This window comes from Dendropsophus ebraccatus, chromosome 3 (assembly GCF_027789765.1).
Source record: "Dendropsophus ebraccatus isolate aDenEbr1 chromosome 3, aDenEbr1.pat, whole genome shotgun sequence".
Taxonomy (NCBI): Eukaryota; Metazoa; Chordata; class Amphibia; order Anura; family Hylidae; genus Dendropsophus; species Dendropsophus ebraccatus.
In genome coordinates this window covers 22,254,324-22,273,553 of record NC_091456.1, presented here as the reverse complement: position 1 = coordinate 22,273,553, position 19,230 = coordinate 22,254,324, and the positions used below count along the sequence as shown (strand labels likewise).

General features: G+C 43.9%; 1 protein-coding gene across 1 annotated transcript in view; it reads left to right on the top strand.

Moving 5' to 3' along the window:
* MAPK1 (mitogen-activated protein kinase 1) overlaps nt 1–18,500 on the top strand; it is a 47,472-nt gene extending 28,972 nt beyond the window's left edge. Inside the window, exons 3-9 of the mRNA XM_069961104.1 lie at nt 412–601; nt 1,042–1,158; nt 1,852–1,966; nt 2,062–2,193; nt 2,942–3,051; nt 13,558–13,685; nt 16,397–18,500. Of these exons, the coding sequence (XP_069817205.1) occupies nt 412–601; nt 1,042–1,158; nt 1,852–1,966; nt 2,062–2,193; nt 2,942–3,051; nt 13,558–13,668 (775 nt within the window). The 3' untranslated portion in view covers nt 13,669–13,685; nt 16,397–18,500. The remainder of the gene's footprint in view (nt 1–411; nt 602–1,041; nt 1,159–1,851; nt 1,967–2,061; nt 2,194–2,941; nt 3,052–13,557; nt 13,686–16,396) is intronic.
* The last annotated feature ends 730 nt before the right edge of the window (nt 18,501–19,230 follow it).

Genomic DNA, 19,230 nt, shown 5'->3' with positions numbered 1-19,230 from the left:
ACATGGACAATAGTCCTCTCCATTATGTGCCTGAGCCCAGTAGTCCTGGATATTCATGAGAAACAGAAAAATCTGCCCACCAACTGCTGGTTGGCAGTTATCTATCCATGCTGTGTAAAGTGATTCAACTGTCAATTAGCAGCTGGGGGGAGGGGTGTGGCAAGAATCCTATTCTCCTGCATATTAGGAGAACAGCTGAACAGAATAGTGAAAATAATACATTGTTCTATTCAGCATTTCTGTCACTAGTTTATGCTCCCCTTATTTAAGACGGCATAAACTTAGTGACAGATTCCCTTTTAAGTTTATGTATATTTTCTGCCATCTGTGTTTCAATCTTTTTTGTTTTGTATGTATAATTTACTCAGAGGGGGAAAAAAGGCATATTTTACCTTACATCTGCATCTTCAGCTACATTGTTCAGGATCTTATGGAAACTGATCTGTACAAGCTCCTGAAGACTCAGCACCTTAGCAATGACCATATTTGTTATTTTCTGTACCAAATTCTGAGAGGCCTGAAGTACATTCACTCTGCTAATGTTTTACATCGTGATCTCAAACCATCAAACTTGCTTCTTAACACTACCTGTGATTTGAAGGTATGTTGTATTTTGTGTAACTATATTATACAAAGCCAGTTGTCTCAAGTAAATCTCCTATACTGACTGTGTATAAAAAGCTTAGGGGCTTAGTGGAAGATGGGGTTGTTCATTCTAGATTTCGGAGATGTTACTATTAGTGGAGCACCCACCTATCTACTTTAGAGATATTAGTGGGTAATAGGTCTACAGCCTCCGCAAATTGTAAATATAACAAACTGTTACCTTGTTTTTGTTGATGATTTTCTTCTGTTTTCAAGATAAGTCATTAGCTGTCATGTCCTCTTAGGAAGATGTTAGTTTTTTTTTTTTGTTTGCTTTTTTAAACTGCATTTAAATCTAGAAAGAAAAAAATATTTGACCTATTTGCATTCTCACAATATATTGAAATGTTAATACATTGTGAGGTTTATTTTATAATTTATTTTTTTATTTAACAGATCTGTGATTTTGGATTGGCACGTGTTGCAGACCCAGATCATGACCACACTGGCTTTCTGACAGAATATGTGGCCACTCGTTGGTACCGAGCTCCAGAAATAATGTTAAATTCCAAGGTAGTTCTCTAGTAACATATTATTTTTTATTAAATTTTTTTTATAAACTCTCTATTGAAAAGTGTACAAAACAGACAAAATTTATATGGGGGAATAGTATCAATGTAAAGATGGCCACATGCCAAAGGTAGCTTTGTTGCAGTTCCTTTATTGTATTGTACCACAGTGAAGATAATTTAAGTGGATGGGGTTGTTGCAACTAAACATCCTGGATGCATTTCTGGCCCAGCCACTTACGGTTTGCAAAACACCACTATTCACTTACATTAGCAGCATAATGCAGGGAGCGTAACATAGCAATCTTTGGCCGTGCGACCCATGTCGCAGCCAATGTCATCATGTAGCCCTAGCTTTACTGGTTTTACTGGTGTGCAGTTGTTACATGATAAGATATAGGCTGCACCTTTGTTTTATTACAAGTTTGACATTCTTGTTTCTGACTGCCTACAAAATATAAGTCCTGAAGTTTACTTATTTGGTTTAAATTCCATAGTAATATCCTACTAGTATTTCTCTCAAACTTTATGCTGAATTTTAAACATGACATGTGACTATTTGGATTGAATGGCAATGTACAATGGTAGTTTATTAGAACCTTAAAATAGGCATTTTTAGTTGAGAAGTTACAGGGGGAAAACCAAGTTAATCGTTCCTAAGACTCTCTATGTAAATGTAACTTTTGTTTTTCTTTAGGGATATACCAAGTCAATTGATATTTGGTCTGTTGGCTGCATTCTCGCAGAAATGCTTTCTAATCGGCCCATATTTCCAGGAAAGCATTACCTTGATCAACTTAATCATATTCTTGGTAAGGGCAGATGGAAAAGCCATGTAAAAGATTATGCCTAAAGGTATTAAGAGTTCATCTGTTTAAGCATAATTTTTCTCTCCTTTTTATTGCAGGAATTCTTGGATCACCTTCTCAAGAAGATCTCAACTGTATAATCAATTTGAAAGCTAGAAACTACTTGCTTTCACTCCCACACAAAAATAAGGTGCCCTGGAATAGACTTTTCCCAAATGCAGACCCAAAAGGTAAACCTCATCTATATATCCTAATTTATTAATAAGACAGTTTGTTTGCCCTTCAGGTGCATTTAGCAGAATAGGACCGTGTTGGTGGCCTATGAATGGACCTAGCTGCCGACCCTCTATTTATAGACCTGTCAGCCACTGCTAGCAGTTTAGTTGCACAATATATGGTATACTGTTTAACATCAAGCAGTAGCTGTCAGACATTGGTCTCTATAACCTGATCACTGATGGGGCAATGGCCTCAATGCAGTGGTGCCCATTGTCTTGCTATTAGTGATCACAGCTCATGCATCCACACTGACAACTTAAAAGGTTTTTCTTATATATCTATATCTATCTATCTATATAATTTTATTTAAAAATCTCCAGTCTTCCTGTACTTATCAGCTGCTGTATCCTGCAGAAAGCGATGGATTCTTTTTAGTCTGACAGTGCTCTCTCCTGCCACCTCTGTCTGTGGAAGGAACTGTCCAGAGCAGTAGCCAGTCCCCATATAAAACCTCTACTGCTCTGGACAGTTCCTGACATGGACAGAGGTGGCAGCAGAGAGCCCTGTTTTAGGGTCGGGGCTTGGATTGTCCATGGAGATATATGTAATGTCCAAGGGGTCCAGCAGTAAACCAAAAATACACGTCAACCAAAAAGATACCCTTGTGGCAGATATGTTTGGTGTGTGTGTGAAGGACGTTTTCATGGTGTGTTTATATATGCTGATCTCTGATGCCTAAAATCAAATATTCTTTTTCAGCTCTTGATTTGTTGGACAAAATGTTGACCTTCAACCCTCACAAACGAATTGAAGTAGAGGCAGCTTTGGCCCATCCTTATTTGGAGCAGTATTATGACCCAAGTGATGAGGTAAGAGTTATATGTGGGGTTGTATGACTTATGAAATTACATTACATTAACATACAAAATACAAACTGATTATGAAAGGTTATTCATATTGCCCACTATACACAGAATTTACCACAGTGTTTGTCTAGCTAAGTAGACTTTTATTTAATAGAAGAGCTAATATGCCTCTCAGGCTGTGTACTCAGTTTCCTTGCGACTTTTTAGTGGTTGTCTATTGATATTGATTGCATTTGGTCACTGCCATGTGCACGGAAGCATCACCACCTGCCTTTGCAGGTATATATGAGCAAAACAAGCATATTTTGCAGTGATTGACTCCAGCAGTGCATGATTTGGACCCCAAATGTCTAGCTGTAGACATGTTAAAGTGTCACTGTCATATTATTTTTGTTGTTGTTGTTGCAGAAATCAATAGTCCAGGCGATTTTAAGAAATGTTGTAATTTGCCATTATTAGCCCAGTGATGTAGCTGTAAATTAACTTTTTTTTTTTTTTGGTCCTGTTTTGGTGCCTCATGTCCTTTCACCCCTCCCCTCTCCATAGAGAACAAGAGAACAATAAAGACAGGGGGAAGAGTTTCAAACTGCTTTTTCATGATAAAAATGCATTTTTCAGCTAATACACCTGATTACAAAGTTTCTTAAAATCGCCTGTACTATTGATTTCTGCAAAAAATTTAAATGACAGTGACACTTTAACTGAATTATATAGGACTTTTTAGTTTTTACAATTATAGTGCTATCAGTTAAATGTTGTTTTCAGACTATGTGCTCAATAGTATTTATGTCCTCATCATTATGGTCAATTTTTTTCATCAATAACTAGTAATGGTGAAAAGATACAAAACTATGGCTGTCCAGGCTTTATAGGGTATTATGGTTTTAAGCGGTTGGGATCTAGGCCGCTGAAAGAAGGCAACCAGCTAATGTTGTGGGCAAAGCATGTGAGCCTGTCGTGCACTCTGTGCAGGAACTACATCTAGTCACTGCCTTAAATTTACTCCACTTTGCCAGAAGGAATAAAAATGCTTGAACACATTTCTGAATAGAGAATGGAGGTTATTAACCCATAGCTGCACCAGGACGTTACTGAACGTCCTCGTGCCGCTATGGGAGTTCAGAGGGGGGGGGGGGGGGGGGGGGTCGCGTGGCGTCTGAACTGCCGCGATCCCGGGTGCCGCATGTAGCCCGGGATCGCGGCTATAAGCGGGCACGGTCCGATCGCCGTGCCCGCTAACTAAGTACTTAGAAGCAGCTGTCAAAGTTGTACAGCTGCTGCTAAATACTTGCTCATCTCCATCCCTGGTGGTCTAGTGGGGGAATCGCCGGGTCTTTGCCGTAATGGCGCTGATCCCGGCTCGCCATTCTATTGCTTTCGGCTGCAGCAGCCAAAAGCAATAGAACACCAATCTCATGGATTCATGCAGTATAACTATACTGCATGGATCTCTGAGAGATCAGAGTGCATATACTAGAAGTCCCCCAGGGGGGCTTCTAGTATATGTGTAAAGTAAAAGAAAAATGTATGTTTAATAACACAAAATCCCCTCCCCTAATAAAAGTCTGAATCACCCCCCTTTCCCCCATTTTATAAATAATTAAAAATAAACAAACATGTTTGCTATCGCTGCGTGCGTAATCGCCCGAACTATTAATCACATTCCTGATCTCACACGGTAAACGGCGTAAGCGCAAAAAAATCCCAAAGTGCAAAATTGCGCATTTTTGGTCGCATCAAATCCAGAATAATTGTAATAAAAAGCGATCAAAAAGTCGTATATGCGCAATCAAGGTACCGATAGAAAGATCACATCATGGCGCAAAAAATGACACCTGACACAGCCCCATAGACCCATAGACCCATAGACCAAAGGATAAAAGCGCTATAAGCCTGGGAATGGAGCGATTTTAAGGAACATATATTTTCTTTAAAAGGTTTTAATTTTTTACAAGCCATCAAATCAAATAAAAGTTATACATGTTACATATCGTAATCGTAACAACTTAAGGAACATATATAACAAGTCAGTTTTACCCTAGGGCGAACGGAGTAAAAACAACCCCCCCCCCCCCCCCCCCCCCCCCCCCCCCCCCCCGGCACATTTTAGGCAAAAATTACATCTGCCATAGCAAAGTACAGTTAGTTGCGCAAAAAATTAGGGCTGATTTGGGTCTCTAGGTGGAAAAATGCAGGCGCTATGGCCTTATATACACGAGGCGGGTAAAACAAAAGCGCAAAAATGAAAACTGGCTGTGTCCCCTAAGGGTTAAATCAGGGGTCTTAAATCCCTAATTTTCCTCCCCACACAACCACTTGGTGATGAGTTGAAATAGATCCAAACCCACTCTGGCCATCCACATTTTGTTTTAGACAATGTGTGAGACCTTCTGCTTTGGACTCTGCTCCTATTTAAAGGTCAGTGGTCTAGCATTGTACCTTCACTAGTTACAGCTTCTGAGCAAGCCACCGGTGACAGTAATCCTCTCGGACAGTTCAAGATATTTTGCATTGCTTCTAGAAGCAGTCTGTGAGTGGGTGGTTTTGGATGACAACAAGATGCTTTTTTCCTTAAGTATCAAGATTTCTAATTGGCATTCTGAAACTTAATGACATGCCTTCATCTTCTAAACTAAACTTTTTTTTTTTTTTTTTTCCTTTTATGTTCCTTCGCTCGTGCTGATGACATTTGTACACCCCCAGAAATGTTTTTTATTGGGGGCAGGCACTTTCTCTTATGGGATCTTTATTAGTTAAAGTTTTGTAATGGTTTTTTTTAGAATTAAACCTCAGTAGCATGTTTGATTGGTAAGATTTATTCTTCTATCATGAACCAGTCTTTAGAACTGGCAACACTGGCCCCTCACCTCAACAGCGTAGCAGGTTGTGGTGGCATTCCTGCCCGATTCCTTCCCGGGCATGCCGTTAATAGGACTTCATGTCAGTGGGTAATGTTTTAGTTGCTATTAATGAGGCTTTAGTAAAACCACTGTACTAGATGGGCACATGGTTCTGTCCACACAAATGAAAAACTTTTGTGTTGAGATCTTTTGATTGGGTGGCCATACTGATGGTTTTATATTGGCCTTTCCACTCTTTACATAGGGACATCACTTATGCTATGCCACTTTAACCCCTTGCCTCCGCAGCCTGTTTTGGCCTTAATGACCAGGCTCATTTTTCAAAATCTGACCTGTCTCACTTTATGCGCTTATAGCTCAGTGATGCTTTAACGTATGCTAGCGATTCTGAGATTGTTTTTTTGTCACATATGGCACTTTATATTAGTGGCAAAATTTGGTCACTACTTTGTGTGTTTTTTGTGAAAAACATCAAAATATCATGAAAAATTTTAAAATTTTGCATTTTATGAACTTCTGAAATTCTCTGCTTCTAAAAAAGGAAGTCATAGCACATAAATTAGTTACTAAATCACATTACCAATATGTCCTCTTTATTCTGGCATAATTTGGGAAACATATTTTACTTTTTTAGGCTGTTATGGGGCTTAGAAATTTATTAGCAAATTATCACATTTTGTGAAAATTTCCAAAACTGATTTTTTTTTAGGGACCAGTTCTTTTTTTAAGTTGATTTAGGAGGCTTGTATGCTGTAAAACCCCATAAGTGACCCCATTTTGGAAACTAGACACCTTAAAGAATTAATCTAGGGGTATAATGAGCATTTTAACCCTACAGGGGCTGGAGGAAAGTATTCACAATTAGGCCTTAAAGAAATCGAAAATTTTAATTTTCCAATAATATATATGTTTAGATTAAAGTTTCTCCTTTCCAAAAGGAACAAGAGAGAATCTGCACCCCACAATTTGTAACACAGGTTCTCTTGAGTACAACGGTACCCCATATGTGGGCGTAAACCACTGTATGGGCACACAGCGGGGCTCAGAAGGGAAGGAGCGCCAATTAGCATTTTCAGTGCAGATTTTGCTGAAGAAGTTTCTGAGCGCCAGGTGCGTTTGCAGCGCCCATGTAGTGCCCGTAGAAGAGAACCCCCCCAAAAGTCACCCCATTTTGGAAAGTACACCCCTCAAAGAATTCATCTTGGGGTGTGGTGACCATTTTGACCCCACAGGTATTAGAGGAAAGTATTTAAAATTAGACAGTAAAAATGAAAAACTCGAATTTTTCCAATAATATGTTCGTTTAGTTTAAAATTTCTCAATTTCACAAGGAACATGAGAGAATCCGCACCCCAAAATTTGTAACGCAGGTTCTCCTGAGTACAACGGTACCCCATATGGGGGCATAAACCACTGTATGGGCACACAGGAGGGCTCAGAAGGAAGGGAGCGCCAATTAGCATTTTCAGTTCAGATTTTGCTGAAGAAGTTTCTGAGCCCCAGGTGCGTTTGCAGAGCCCCTGTAGTGTCCGCAGAAGAGAACCCCCCCATAAGTCACCCCATTTTGGAAAGTGCACCCCTCAAAGAATTCATCTTGGGGTGTGGTGACCATTTTGACCCCACAGGTATTAGAGGAAAGTATTCAAAATAAGACAGTAAAATTGAAAAACTTGAATTTTTCCAATAATATGTTTGTTTAGTTTGAAATTTCTCAATTTCACGAGGAACAGGAGAGAAGCTGCATGCCCAAATCTGTAACGCAGGTTCCCCTGAGTAGAACGGTACCCCATATGTGGGCATAAACCACTGTATGGGCACCCAGCCGGGCTCAGAAGGGAAGGAGCGCCAATTAGCATTTTCAGTGCAGATTTTTCCGAAGAAGTTTCTGAGCGCCAGGTGCGTTTGCAGCGCCCCTGTAGTGCCAGCAGAATAGAACCCCCCCAAAAGTCACCCCATTTAGGAAAGTACACCCCTCAAAGAATTCATCTTGGGGTGCAGTGAGCGGTTTGACCCCACAGGTATTAGAGGAAAGTATTCAAAATAAGACAGTAAAAATGAAAAACTCGAATTTTTCCAATATATGTTCGTTTAGTTTAAAATTTCTCAATTTCACGAGAAATGGGAGAAAAAAAGTACCCCAAAATCTGTAACGCAGGTTCTCCTGAGTACAACGGTACCCCATATGTGGGCATAAACCACTGTATGGGTACACAGCAGGGCTCAGAAGAAAGGGAGCGCCAATTTGCTGGAGCAAAACCGCAGCTAGTAATGGTTATTAGAATAGCGCAGTTACTAAAATACAAAAAAAAAAATGAGATTACAGGTAATGTGGGGTGGTTACGGACAGTCTGGGGTGGTTACGGATAATCTGGGGTGGTTACGGACAGTCTGGGGTGGTTACGGATAATCTGTGGTGGTTACGGGCAACCTGCGGTGGTTACGGGCAACGAGGGGTGGTAACGGGCAACGTGGGGTGGTAACGGGCAACCTGGGGTGGTTACGGATAAACTGAAGTGCTTATAGGTAATCTGGGATGGGAACCTGTAACGTGCTGTGGTCGGGGGCAACGTGCGGTGGTCGGGGGCAACGTGCGGTGGTCGGGGGCAACGTGCGGTGGTCGGGGGCAACGTGCGGTGGTCGGGGGCAACGTGCGGTGGTCGGGGGCAACGTGCGGTGGTCGGGGGCAACGTGCGGTGGTCGGGGGCAACGTGCGGTGGTCGGAGGCAACGTGCGGTGGTCAGAGGCAACGTGCGGTGGTCGGGGGCAACGTGCGGTGGTCGGGGCAACGTGCGGTGGTCAGAGGCAACGTGCGGTGGTCAGAGGCAACGTGCGGTGGTCAGAGGCAACGTGCGGTGGTCAGAGGCAACGTGCGGTGGTCAGAGGCAACGTGCGGTGGTCAGAGGCAACGTGCGGTGGTCAGAGGCAACGTGCGGTGGTCAGAGGCAACGTGCGGTGGTCAGAGGCAACGTGCGGTGGTCAGAGGCAACGTGCGGTGGTCAGAGGCAACGTGCGGTGGTCAGAGGCAACGTGCGGTGGTCAGAGGCAACGTGCGGTGGTCAGAGGCAACGTGCGGTGGTCAGAGGCAACGTGCGGTGGTCAGAGGCAACGTGCGGTGGTCAGAGGCAACGTGCGGTGGTCAGAGGCAATCTGGGGGGAATTACATGTGATTAGGGGCAACCTGGGGGGGTTACAGACAATCTGCGGTGGTTACGGGCAACATGGGGTGGTTACAGACAATCTGGGGTGGTTACGGATAAACGAAAGTGCTTATAGGTAATCAGAGGTGGGTACATGTAATTTTGGGTGGTTACGGCAATCTGGAGGGGGTCACTGGCAACGTGTGTGAGTTAGAGGCAACGTGCAGTGGTTAGAGGCAACGTGCGGTGGTTACGTGCAATATGCGGGGTTACGGGCAATCGGGGCTGATTACGGACCATCTGGAGGGGCTCACTGGCAATTTGGGGTGGTTACAGGCAACGTGCGGTGGTTATGGGCAACGTGCGGTGGTTATGGGCAACATGCGGTGGTTATAGGCAACATGCGGTGGTTATAGGCAATGTCCGGTGGTTATAGGCAACGTGCAGTGGTTAGTGGCAACGTGCGGTGGTTAGTGGCAACGTGCAGTGGTTATGGGCAACGTGCGGTGGTTAGTGGCAACGTGCGGTGGTTATGGGCAGCGTGCGGTGGTTATGGGCAACGTGCGGTGGTTAGTGGCAACGTGCGGTGGTTAGTGGCAACGTGCGGTGGTTATAGGCAACGTGCGGTGGTTATGGGCAACGTGCGGTGGTTATAGGCAACGTGCGGTGGTTATGGGCAACGTGCGGTGGTTATAGGCAACGTGCGGTGGTTATGGGCAACGTGCGGTGGTTATGGGCAACGTGCGGTGGTTATGGGCAACGTGCGGTGGTTATAGGCAATGTCCGGTGGTTATAGGCAACGTGCGGTGGTTATAGGCAACGTGCGGTGGTTAGTGGCAACGTGCGGTGGTTATGGGCAGCGTGCGGTGGTTATGGGCAACGTGCGGTGGTTAGTGGCAACGTGCGGTGGTTAGTGGCAACGTGCGGTGGTTAGTGGCAACGTGCGGTGGTTATGGGCAACGTGCGGTGGTTATAGGCAACGTGCGGTGGTTAGTGGCAACGTGCGGTGGTTAGTGGCAACGTGCGGTGGTTAGTGGCAACGTGCGGTGGTTAGTGGCAACGTGCGGTGGTTAGTGGCAACGTGCGGTGGTTAGTGGCAACGTGCTGTGGTTAGTGGCAACGTGCGGTGGTTAGTGGCAACGTGCGGTGGTTAGTGGCAACGTGCGGTGGTTAGTGGCAACGTGCGGTGGTTAGTGGCAACGTGCGGTGGTTAGTGGCAACGTGCGGTGGTTAGTGGCAACGTGCGGTGGTTAGTGGCAACGTGCGGTGGTTATGGGCAGCGTGCGGTGGTTATGGGCAACGTGCGGTGGTTATAGGCAACGTGCGGTGATTACGGGCAATCTGGGGTGGATACGGGCAATCTGGGGCGGATATGGGCAACCTGCGGTGGTTACGGGTAATTTGGGGGGGCTAGGGGTAATCTGGGAGTAAACTGCAATTATTACTATAATAAAAAGTGTGTGTTTTATTTTTTTGTATGTTTTTCACTTTTTGTACTTTATACATTAATTTTCACTGTATTACTATGATTACTGTGATATTTTCTATCACAGTAATCATAGTTCAGTGACAGAGACCAAATTGGTCTCTGTCACTTTAAATTTTCAGAGCTAACTGATTCTGGAGCGCATGCGCACTTCAGAATCAGCCTGGACGTCGAGGAGGACGGAGCTCCGTGGATCAGGTAACGTATGTGCGGAAGGGGGGGTGACTGGGGGACGGGGGTGACTGGGGGGGGTGGGGGGCGACTTGGGGGGGGGCACGGTGACACTTTTTATCCCCTGTCACCAATGATTTATGGTGACAGGGGATAAAAAGTGCTGATCAGCACTGGGAACAGGCGATCGGCGGTATATAGTATATACCGCCGATCGCCTGCTCCGGGACCACACGGGGGGTCCCCGATCACTGCCCCATGCTCTCCGCTACCTCCGGTAGCGGAGAGCATGGGGCTTTGATCACTTACTCATTTCCATCCCTGCCAACAAACATCGTTTGTTAGCAGGGATGGGGGCGGCCATCTTGGATCTGATGGCCGCCCGGGGAGGGTGATCGGGGGGCTGATCTGGGGTCTGAGGGGACATTTTTCATCTCCCCCCACCGTGGATTCACGGTGGGGGGAGATGAAAACTATCGGCGGCGCCGGTAATGCCCGGTACCGGCGGATCGCCGCTAAAGAGGTAGTAGCGGCGATCCGCCGGTATCGGAGGACGAGGGGAGGGGGCCGGGGGACACAGACTGAGTGGCGGTGGGGGGAGGCAGCGTTCTGCAGCCTCCCCCCGCCGCCCGATCGGCGGGGGACACTGAATCTCCCCATAGACGCTGCGGTCGCATTGACCGCGGCGTTTATGGGGTTAACTGCCCGGGGGGGAGCGCGGCTCCCCTCCGGGCAGTGGCAGCAGGAGGAGGCTGTGTGACACAGCCTCCTCCTGCTGCCCGATCTCACCCAGGGACAGACGGGGGAGGCAGGGAAAGCATGACGTCCAGGGACGTCATGATGCATTCTGCCACTGCTTTTCATGACGTCCCTGGACGTCATATTGGGGGAAGGGGTTAAAGATGGCAGGAAGCATAGTAGATGTTCACTGTTAGAGTAGATTGCTTGGCAATCCCTTCCCTTAAACATCTTGCAGGCACTAGCTTTAAGTTAAATTGTAAGTGATAAAAAAAGTTAGTTTTCAGTTGGAATCAAGATTTTTTTTCCCAATCTTTGAAGATAAGGTAACCCACAGTTTATTTAACCCACAGCACTCACATGTAGCCATAACGCAGTGCCAAAAGTGTTCATAGTTTTACCACCTTAGCTCAAGCCCCAGGCAAAACATAGCTGGTCTTAGATGTTTCCCTTTTGTCTTGCAATCCTACCCCACAGCCAAGACATATGAAGAACACAGGAGTGTGTTGTCACAGGCAGTACACAACCAGTACTTGCCAGAAATTCGTGCAGCTCTTTTAAAGAAGACCTGTCAGCAGCTTTTTGCTTACTAAAGTAAATGTAGTGTACAATAGGGCCTCTTACTCTAGAGAGAGAAATCTTTGTTTAGTCCGTCGCTCCAGCGCTGAGCGATAAGGCTACATTCACATGTAGCTAAAGTGGCGGAATTCTCCGCCAGCCTCCCTGTCACAATGACAGTCTATAGGAGGCTTGCGCTGCTCTTCTCTCCGCGCTGAAGAATGAACATTATGACAGGGAGGCTGGCGGCACTCCGTGGCAGAGAATTCTGCAGCAGAATTCCGCCACTTTTGCTATGTGTGAACGCAGCCCAAGCTTTATACTGTAAGGGTACAAACCCACTTGCCGGATCTGCAGCGAGTCTCCTTGCTGCGTTTTTGCAGCGAGACTCACTGCAGATCCTGGCCCTATACTTTCATTAGCAGAGAAACTCGCAGCAGGGATGTACATCCCTGCTGCGATTTTGTCTGCAGCCCTCCCCATTAACCCCCTAGCCGCCGGACATTATACATTACCGGGTCCCCGTTCCTGCTTGCTTCGGGGCTCCCGGTGTCTTCACGGCCTGCCCGGCCAATCAGTGCGCTGCGGCAGGGCAGCGCACTGATTGGCCGGGCAGAACGTGCCGGGAGCCGCCGAAGCAAGCAGGAGCGGGGACCTGGTAATGTATATCCTGCCCGCCCCCCCTGCAGCCCCGATCGCCCGCGATCGTGCGGCTGCGGGGAGCGATCGTGCGGCCAGGGGCTGCAGGGGGGGCGGGCAGGATATACATTACCAGGTCCCCGCTCCTGCTTGCTTTGGCGGCTCCCGGCACGTTCCGCCCGGCCAATCAATGCGCTGCCCCGCCGCAGCGCACTGATTGGCCGGGCGGGCCGTGAAGACACCGGGAGCCCCGAAGCAAGCAGGAACGGGGACCCGGTAATGTATAATGTCCGGCGGCTAGGGGGTTAAAGGGGAGGGCTGCAGACAAAATCAGAAACAGAGTTTCTCTGCTAAGGAAAGTATAGGGCTGGGATCTGCAGCGAGTCTCGCTGCAAAAACGCAGCAAGGAGACTCGCTGCAGACCCGCCAAGTGGGTGTGTAGCCTAATGCAGATTAGAAGCTAAAGCTCACAAGACCTTCCCATAGGCTTCAAATGCCCAGTGATGTTCAGCCCATTTTCTTACAAGAAAAGAGTACATGCCAGCCCTTGTGCTGCCCATAACTTTCATGCTTAGTTTTGTTTTTATTTTCTCCCTCGAAATGACTTGTTTTTCAGTGGAATAGTACAGATTATGGGTTACACTGAATGTGGTATAAATCTAAAATTAGTTTTGCTATATATATATATATATATATATATATATATATATATATATATATATATATATATATATATATATATATATATATATATACACATACCTACATACATACATACATACATACATACATACATACATACATACATACATACATACATACATACACACACACACACACACGGCAGACTTAATCCACTATAGTTAAACAATAAAGCAGTCATTATGTAATTGTCCTTTTTTTGTTTGTTTGTTTTTAGCCTGTTGCAGAAGCCCCCTTTAAGTTTGAGATGGAGTTAGATGACTTGCCCAAGGAGACACTGAAGGAGTTAATTTTTGAAGAAACTGCTAGATTCCAGCCTGGGTACTGACTGTAATATGACCACAGGTAAGTTGAAGTTTATTATCAGTTACTGTAAGGATAACCCTTGGATACAGTACTTATAGTATTACTGCCTATGCTACTTTCTCTTGTATAGTCAGTTTTCTTTAGTGTCCAGTTTACTCTGGTTGTGTTTGGAACAGAGAGTGCCTGTTCCATTAAAATTGATGTTATATCACCCATTCACACTGTAGCACCTCTTTGGTCTTAATGCCTACCCACTTGCTCTCTGATGGACATGCAGGGCCCCAGAAGCAAGCAGAAGGGATGAGCATCAGGTAACTGGAAAGGAGCTGCAGGAGTTTGGGGGTAGGCAGATATAGTTTATAGTGTTGACCCTAGCAGAATAAAACATTAAATATATATCTATAAATCTGAAGTTCCCATTTAATAAACATGGTAGGTTTCTACAAAGGCAAATGTTAAACAGCATTCTTAGGTGTTGAAAGAAAGGATATTGGAGTAGCAATGGTCTGTAAGTCTCCACACAACTCCTTAATGAGTGTTAGTACCCCTTTGACCCACTTAGGTGTTAAAAAGAATTCTGGTAACTCGAGTTTTCCTGTTCTCAGAATTGGCCATGCTCCTCTATAGGTGCGCAGGTCCCAAGCAGCCGCTTCCCTGCATGTCGTCAGGGCAGTGTGCATCTGCTCTTATATGTATAGTATGTAGTGTCCTGTTACAGACAAGTAACACCTCCTTGACAATTTAAAACCATGGCAGCAACATTTCTATTCTTAAACACGTATCATTATGGTTAATCATACAGTTCTGCTTTGTGAATTGTTTGTTTTTTTTGTTTTTTTATTTTTTTTTTGTTCACCAACTGTTGAGTCTTGTTCTTTGGCACCAGTAGACACAAAATATGTACAAATGTGAAACTCTGTGACAGTATGATCCATGTGTGGGTAGAATCCTCCTCATATTTGGCAGTAGCATTTTGTCCCTGTTTTTTTCCTACCTTTCTAAGCATAAACATAAATTCTTGTAAAGCAGGAACTGTAGGATGACGTTGGTGTAAAATGCTCACATTGGCGAGCTGAAGTTGTGCCAAACATGCACAATGTCCAACTTTTGGGAATGAAATTCTGCTATTTTTGGTTACAAGCTACTTTGGGTCAGCCATATTTTCCAAGCAAAAATATGAGCTTAAAGTCTGATGATTTTCCTGGACAATTCGAACACTGGATGAAAGGGGATTTTGTTTTTGCCCTGCATTAGACGACAAATCATCATAGACAATAATAACTACATAATGACCATTTCTGCCCTTATGTTATCTGAACTGCTTCCTATAAAAAAACAGGTCTTTCCTGGAGTTCTCACAAGGGTCGTCAGAAATAGTTTCCTGCGTCTACATTCATGTGGTGCGTCTATGGCAGTGGGCATTTTCACTACGACATTCACACATTGTGGATCCACAATTAGGGTACCTTCACACGTACCGCATCCGCAGCGAGTTTCACGCTGCGAGTTTGCAGCAAAAGCCGCTGCGGATCCACAGCGCAATTTTCATTCCACTGCATAGATGGGACCCGGCCCCTTTAACCCCCGCTGCCTGCAGCCCCGGCCCGAATCATGCATTACCCGCTCAGCGCTGCGCTTGGCTCATCAGCCAATCAGTGCTGCAGTGTACTGATTGGCTGAGGTGCAAGGGGAGCGGGAGCTTCACACAGCCGCAGCGCCGAGCAGGTAATGTATTCTTCGGGCCGGGGGCAGCCCTGGAGCATACATCACCTGCTCCAGGCTCTTGCTTGCTTCGGAACCTCCCGGCATCTCCCGGCAGTCAGCCAATCAGTGTGCTGACCGTCGGGAGATGATGAGAGGCCCTGAAGCAAGCAGGAGTCTGGAGCAGGTAATGTATGCTCCTGGGCGACGGGAGTTAAAGGGGAATGAAAATTCTGCGGATATGTAACCCCCAAAGGCCTCCACACAACCAGGATCCGCAATGGATTTCGCTGCAAGCTCAAAGCGTGAAATCAGCTGCGGATCCAGTACGTGTGAAGGTACCCTTGCAGTCAAATTTAGGGCTTATTGATTTCAATTGGGCGGCTGTTACTGTCCATAGTTTAACGGATCCATAATATGCAAAAATGACTCACAAGCTCTAGTATTGACCATAATTGTGGAACAGATTGTCCCATAGAAGTCTATGGGAGGGTCCTTAATATTTACAGAAGAGACGCAAATTCATAAATACAGATGAGTGATCATTATAAATCATTCCCACTTATTCAACTATCCACTTCCTCTTTTCTGATGATCCACAAAAAATACAGATGCATTGCAGACTAATCAGACAACATAATGATCCATAAAAAGTACTTAACATGTGAATGTAGCCTAAGACTGTTGCTTTAGCTACTTAGAATTATGCAGAACTCGTAGTCACCATAATGCTGTGATTGAATGTAGCTGAATATTTGGTCTCCTGGGCAGCTGGGCATCCATCATTCACTGATCAGTTGGCAGCAATGTTGAAGTGGTTGTACATGAGTAGTAAACATGGATGCTATCTTCTGGGAACGGTGCCACACCTGTTTATAGGCTGTCTGGTAGTTTAGCTTAACTCTAATCTGAAACTTAATATGTACCATGCACAACTTTTGATGCTGTTAGAATTCTGCAACTCTCCATATGTATCTTTTTCGGGCACAATACCCTTATTACAGTCTTCGAATTTAACACTGTCCTTTTATGTTGTGCTTATTTTTCAGGGAAAGGCTGTGAAGGACTTCGCACTCCGACATCTGTGTTCTTGACAGTTCTTCCTCCTTGGCCGTGTCCTGTGACCCATCTCAGCTTGTCCAGTCTAACTCCTTTGAGCCATTAAGGAGGGCGGTTCCTGGTAGTTGTGGCTTTTTATGCTTATGATGAATTCTTTCAGTCTGGAGAAGTATTCTTGACACTCCTTTTGTAAAGCCCAGTTGCAGTATGGTGCAGCAGCAAACTCGCTGATACCTTAACTCACTGCTTGTATATTATTATTATTTTTTTTTTTTTTTACAATGATTTCTTTCCCCTTCTGTTAAGTGGACAGATTGTGTACTTACTTTCACGGGCTTTACATATTGTGTCTAATCCCACGTTACTGATGACTGTGGTAACTTGCATTATTTTTATTTGTTTTGTGTATATTTTTCCCCCCCCTTTTTTTTTTTTTTTTTTTTTTCCCCTCCCCCTTGGGAAAGTTATTACTCTGGGCACTTTACATCTTTTGAAAGCCCCATTTACTTACACATATCACTTTAAACAGTTGCAGTGAAAAGCTTTGAAAACCTGTTGGAAATTTATTATAGTTTCTGGTATTCTCTAGCACTTTCAGCTGAAAAAGCAACTTTAACCATTTGTGCTTGAGGGAACCTTTAAAATTTTATCCATTTATATAGATATATATAGATATATATAAAAATAAAGCTTACTTTGTAGATCAATTTCAAATCATAGCAATGAAAAGCTGCTGCAATATACCATAAATATATATATACATAAAACCTAACTTGGTGAGGATGTGCCACGCGCTGGCTTTTCATGTATGGATCAGTTTTGAGGAAGTTGCATTTACACAGGGGAGATGCATAACAAAACACCTGAAACTCCTGAAAGATTTCCTTTCAGTTTCGAGGATTGACACAAAGCTTCATGGTTTTTTTTTTTTTTTTTGTTTTCTTTTCCCCAATGAAGCAGCATGCTAGTGCTCTTTCGAATGGTGCCGTGCTCATTGACTGTTGAGGCGCTTGCATTAGTCCTCCCTCCTTTATACAAATATACACACAATTGAGCAATACACCGCCTCATTCCATAATGATCGGTGTATTTCTCGTCTTGTTGGTCTTGGCAATTTTAGTAGGTCTGGCTTCCAGCTAGATTACCGCACCAAGTCCTTGACGGTTTAACCTGCTGTTTCCCGGCCCTCGCCATGAACAGCAATCAAGCAAGCACTAAACTCTTTTACACTGTAACCATTACTTTTTTTTCTCTCCTTTTCTGGTATTTGTTCCTGGAGTTGTATTCCGTGGAGTTTTCTAGATGTTATGTCGCTGTGCAGTGCCTCCTCCTCTTTTCCTCACTGCTCTCTGTGGTGAACGACTTGCCTTGTTGAAAATGACCGTGCCCTCGCATGACTGTTAAGCTTTTCTGTGCAAAGATTGTCTAAGTGCCACATGCATATGACTGGTTGAAACAAGATCTCTTACCTCTAAATTGTGTAATAATTGTTATCCTGTGACCTTCATAAGAATGGAACAGCTCTTTTAACCCCCCCCCCCCCCCTTTTTTTTTCATGTCTGATATATATTTTCTTCTCCCTCCTCTTGAGTAAACATTCTAGTGACTTGTCTGAACTGCCTAGGAAATGAGCAAAAATTGCACTTGTATTTGAAAATAAATTGGGAAAAGACTCTTCATTTATTTTATATATAACTTTTTTTTGTTTGCTTAGTTGGTCAAATTTCCGTGATTGTGGGTTTTTGTAAAAAGTTTCACATGAACTTGGTGAATGAGTTTTTTTTTTTTTTTGTTCTGCATATCTCTCATGCTTACTTGTTAGATAAGATGCTTTTGTTTTGTTATAACAGTTGTGCACAATATCTTTATGTAACATTTGTGCTATAAGGTAGTCTGCTGTGTTTGGAAGGTGGTGAAAAACTGAGCTTGACATATTGCTTTACATGGAAAAAAAAAAAAAAAGGGATGGCTTTGCTGTAATGTTGAGTCGGCAGAACTAGTCTCTTATTCTTTTAGTATTTGAGGGAACCATTAGCCATACTTCACTGCAGGTATTTAACCAGTAATTCCTTTTTTTTTTTTTTTTTTTTTTTTTTATATAGATCTATTTTATTTAACTAGTTCTCTGCCCTCAATGTTCCTGTATCGTGGCTACTATTTATAAGAACAAAATGCTTTATAAAACGGTTCTGGTTATCAGATCTATGAAAATGAGTCTTTAAACATTTCTTCCATGTATCCCCACCCCCCCCCCCCCCCCCCCCCCCTTCTCTCTAACCTGAATCATAACACCAAATGCTTTAAGAAACCTGTAAAGAAGAAGTAACTGTTCATTTTGCATTAAACAGGGAAAGAAATGTACTATGCACTAGCAAATTTTCCCCTCCATGAGTATCACATGGATCATTCAGTCATGCAATTTGCATCAGGGAAAGTAGAAGCCATATTTAAATCTTAAGAGGCATGCCGAAAAATTTTATTAAGTATATGGAGAAAAAAAAAAACTAAACTGAAAGATTTGTTAGTAAATTACATGTGAATTTATTACGCGTTTTAATATCACAAAAGGTATTGCTGAATTGTCTTCAGTTCGTTGGCTTAATTCATCAGAAATTCTTTTTTTTTTCTTCTCTACGTTTCATCTTTAAATTTATTTTTGGCAAACGTATTCCATTCCAGTTTTAAGTATTGCATAATTCATCTGAATGGCCAAAAACGCTTGCTGCTTCCCATTTTTGGAGGTTTCTCACTACAAATGCACTTCACCTACTGCCTTCAGATCTGCTCTTGTTCCCATTACAACAACAAAACAAAACGTCCTTCA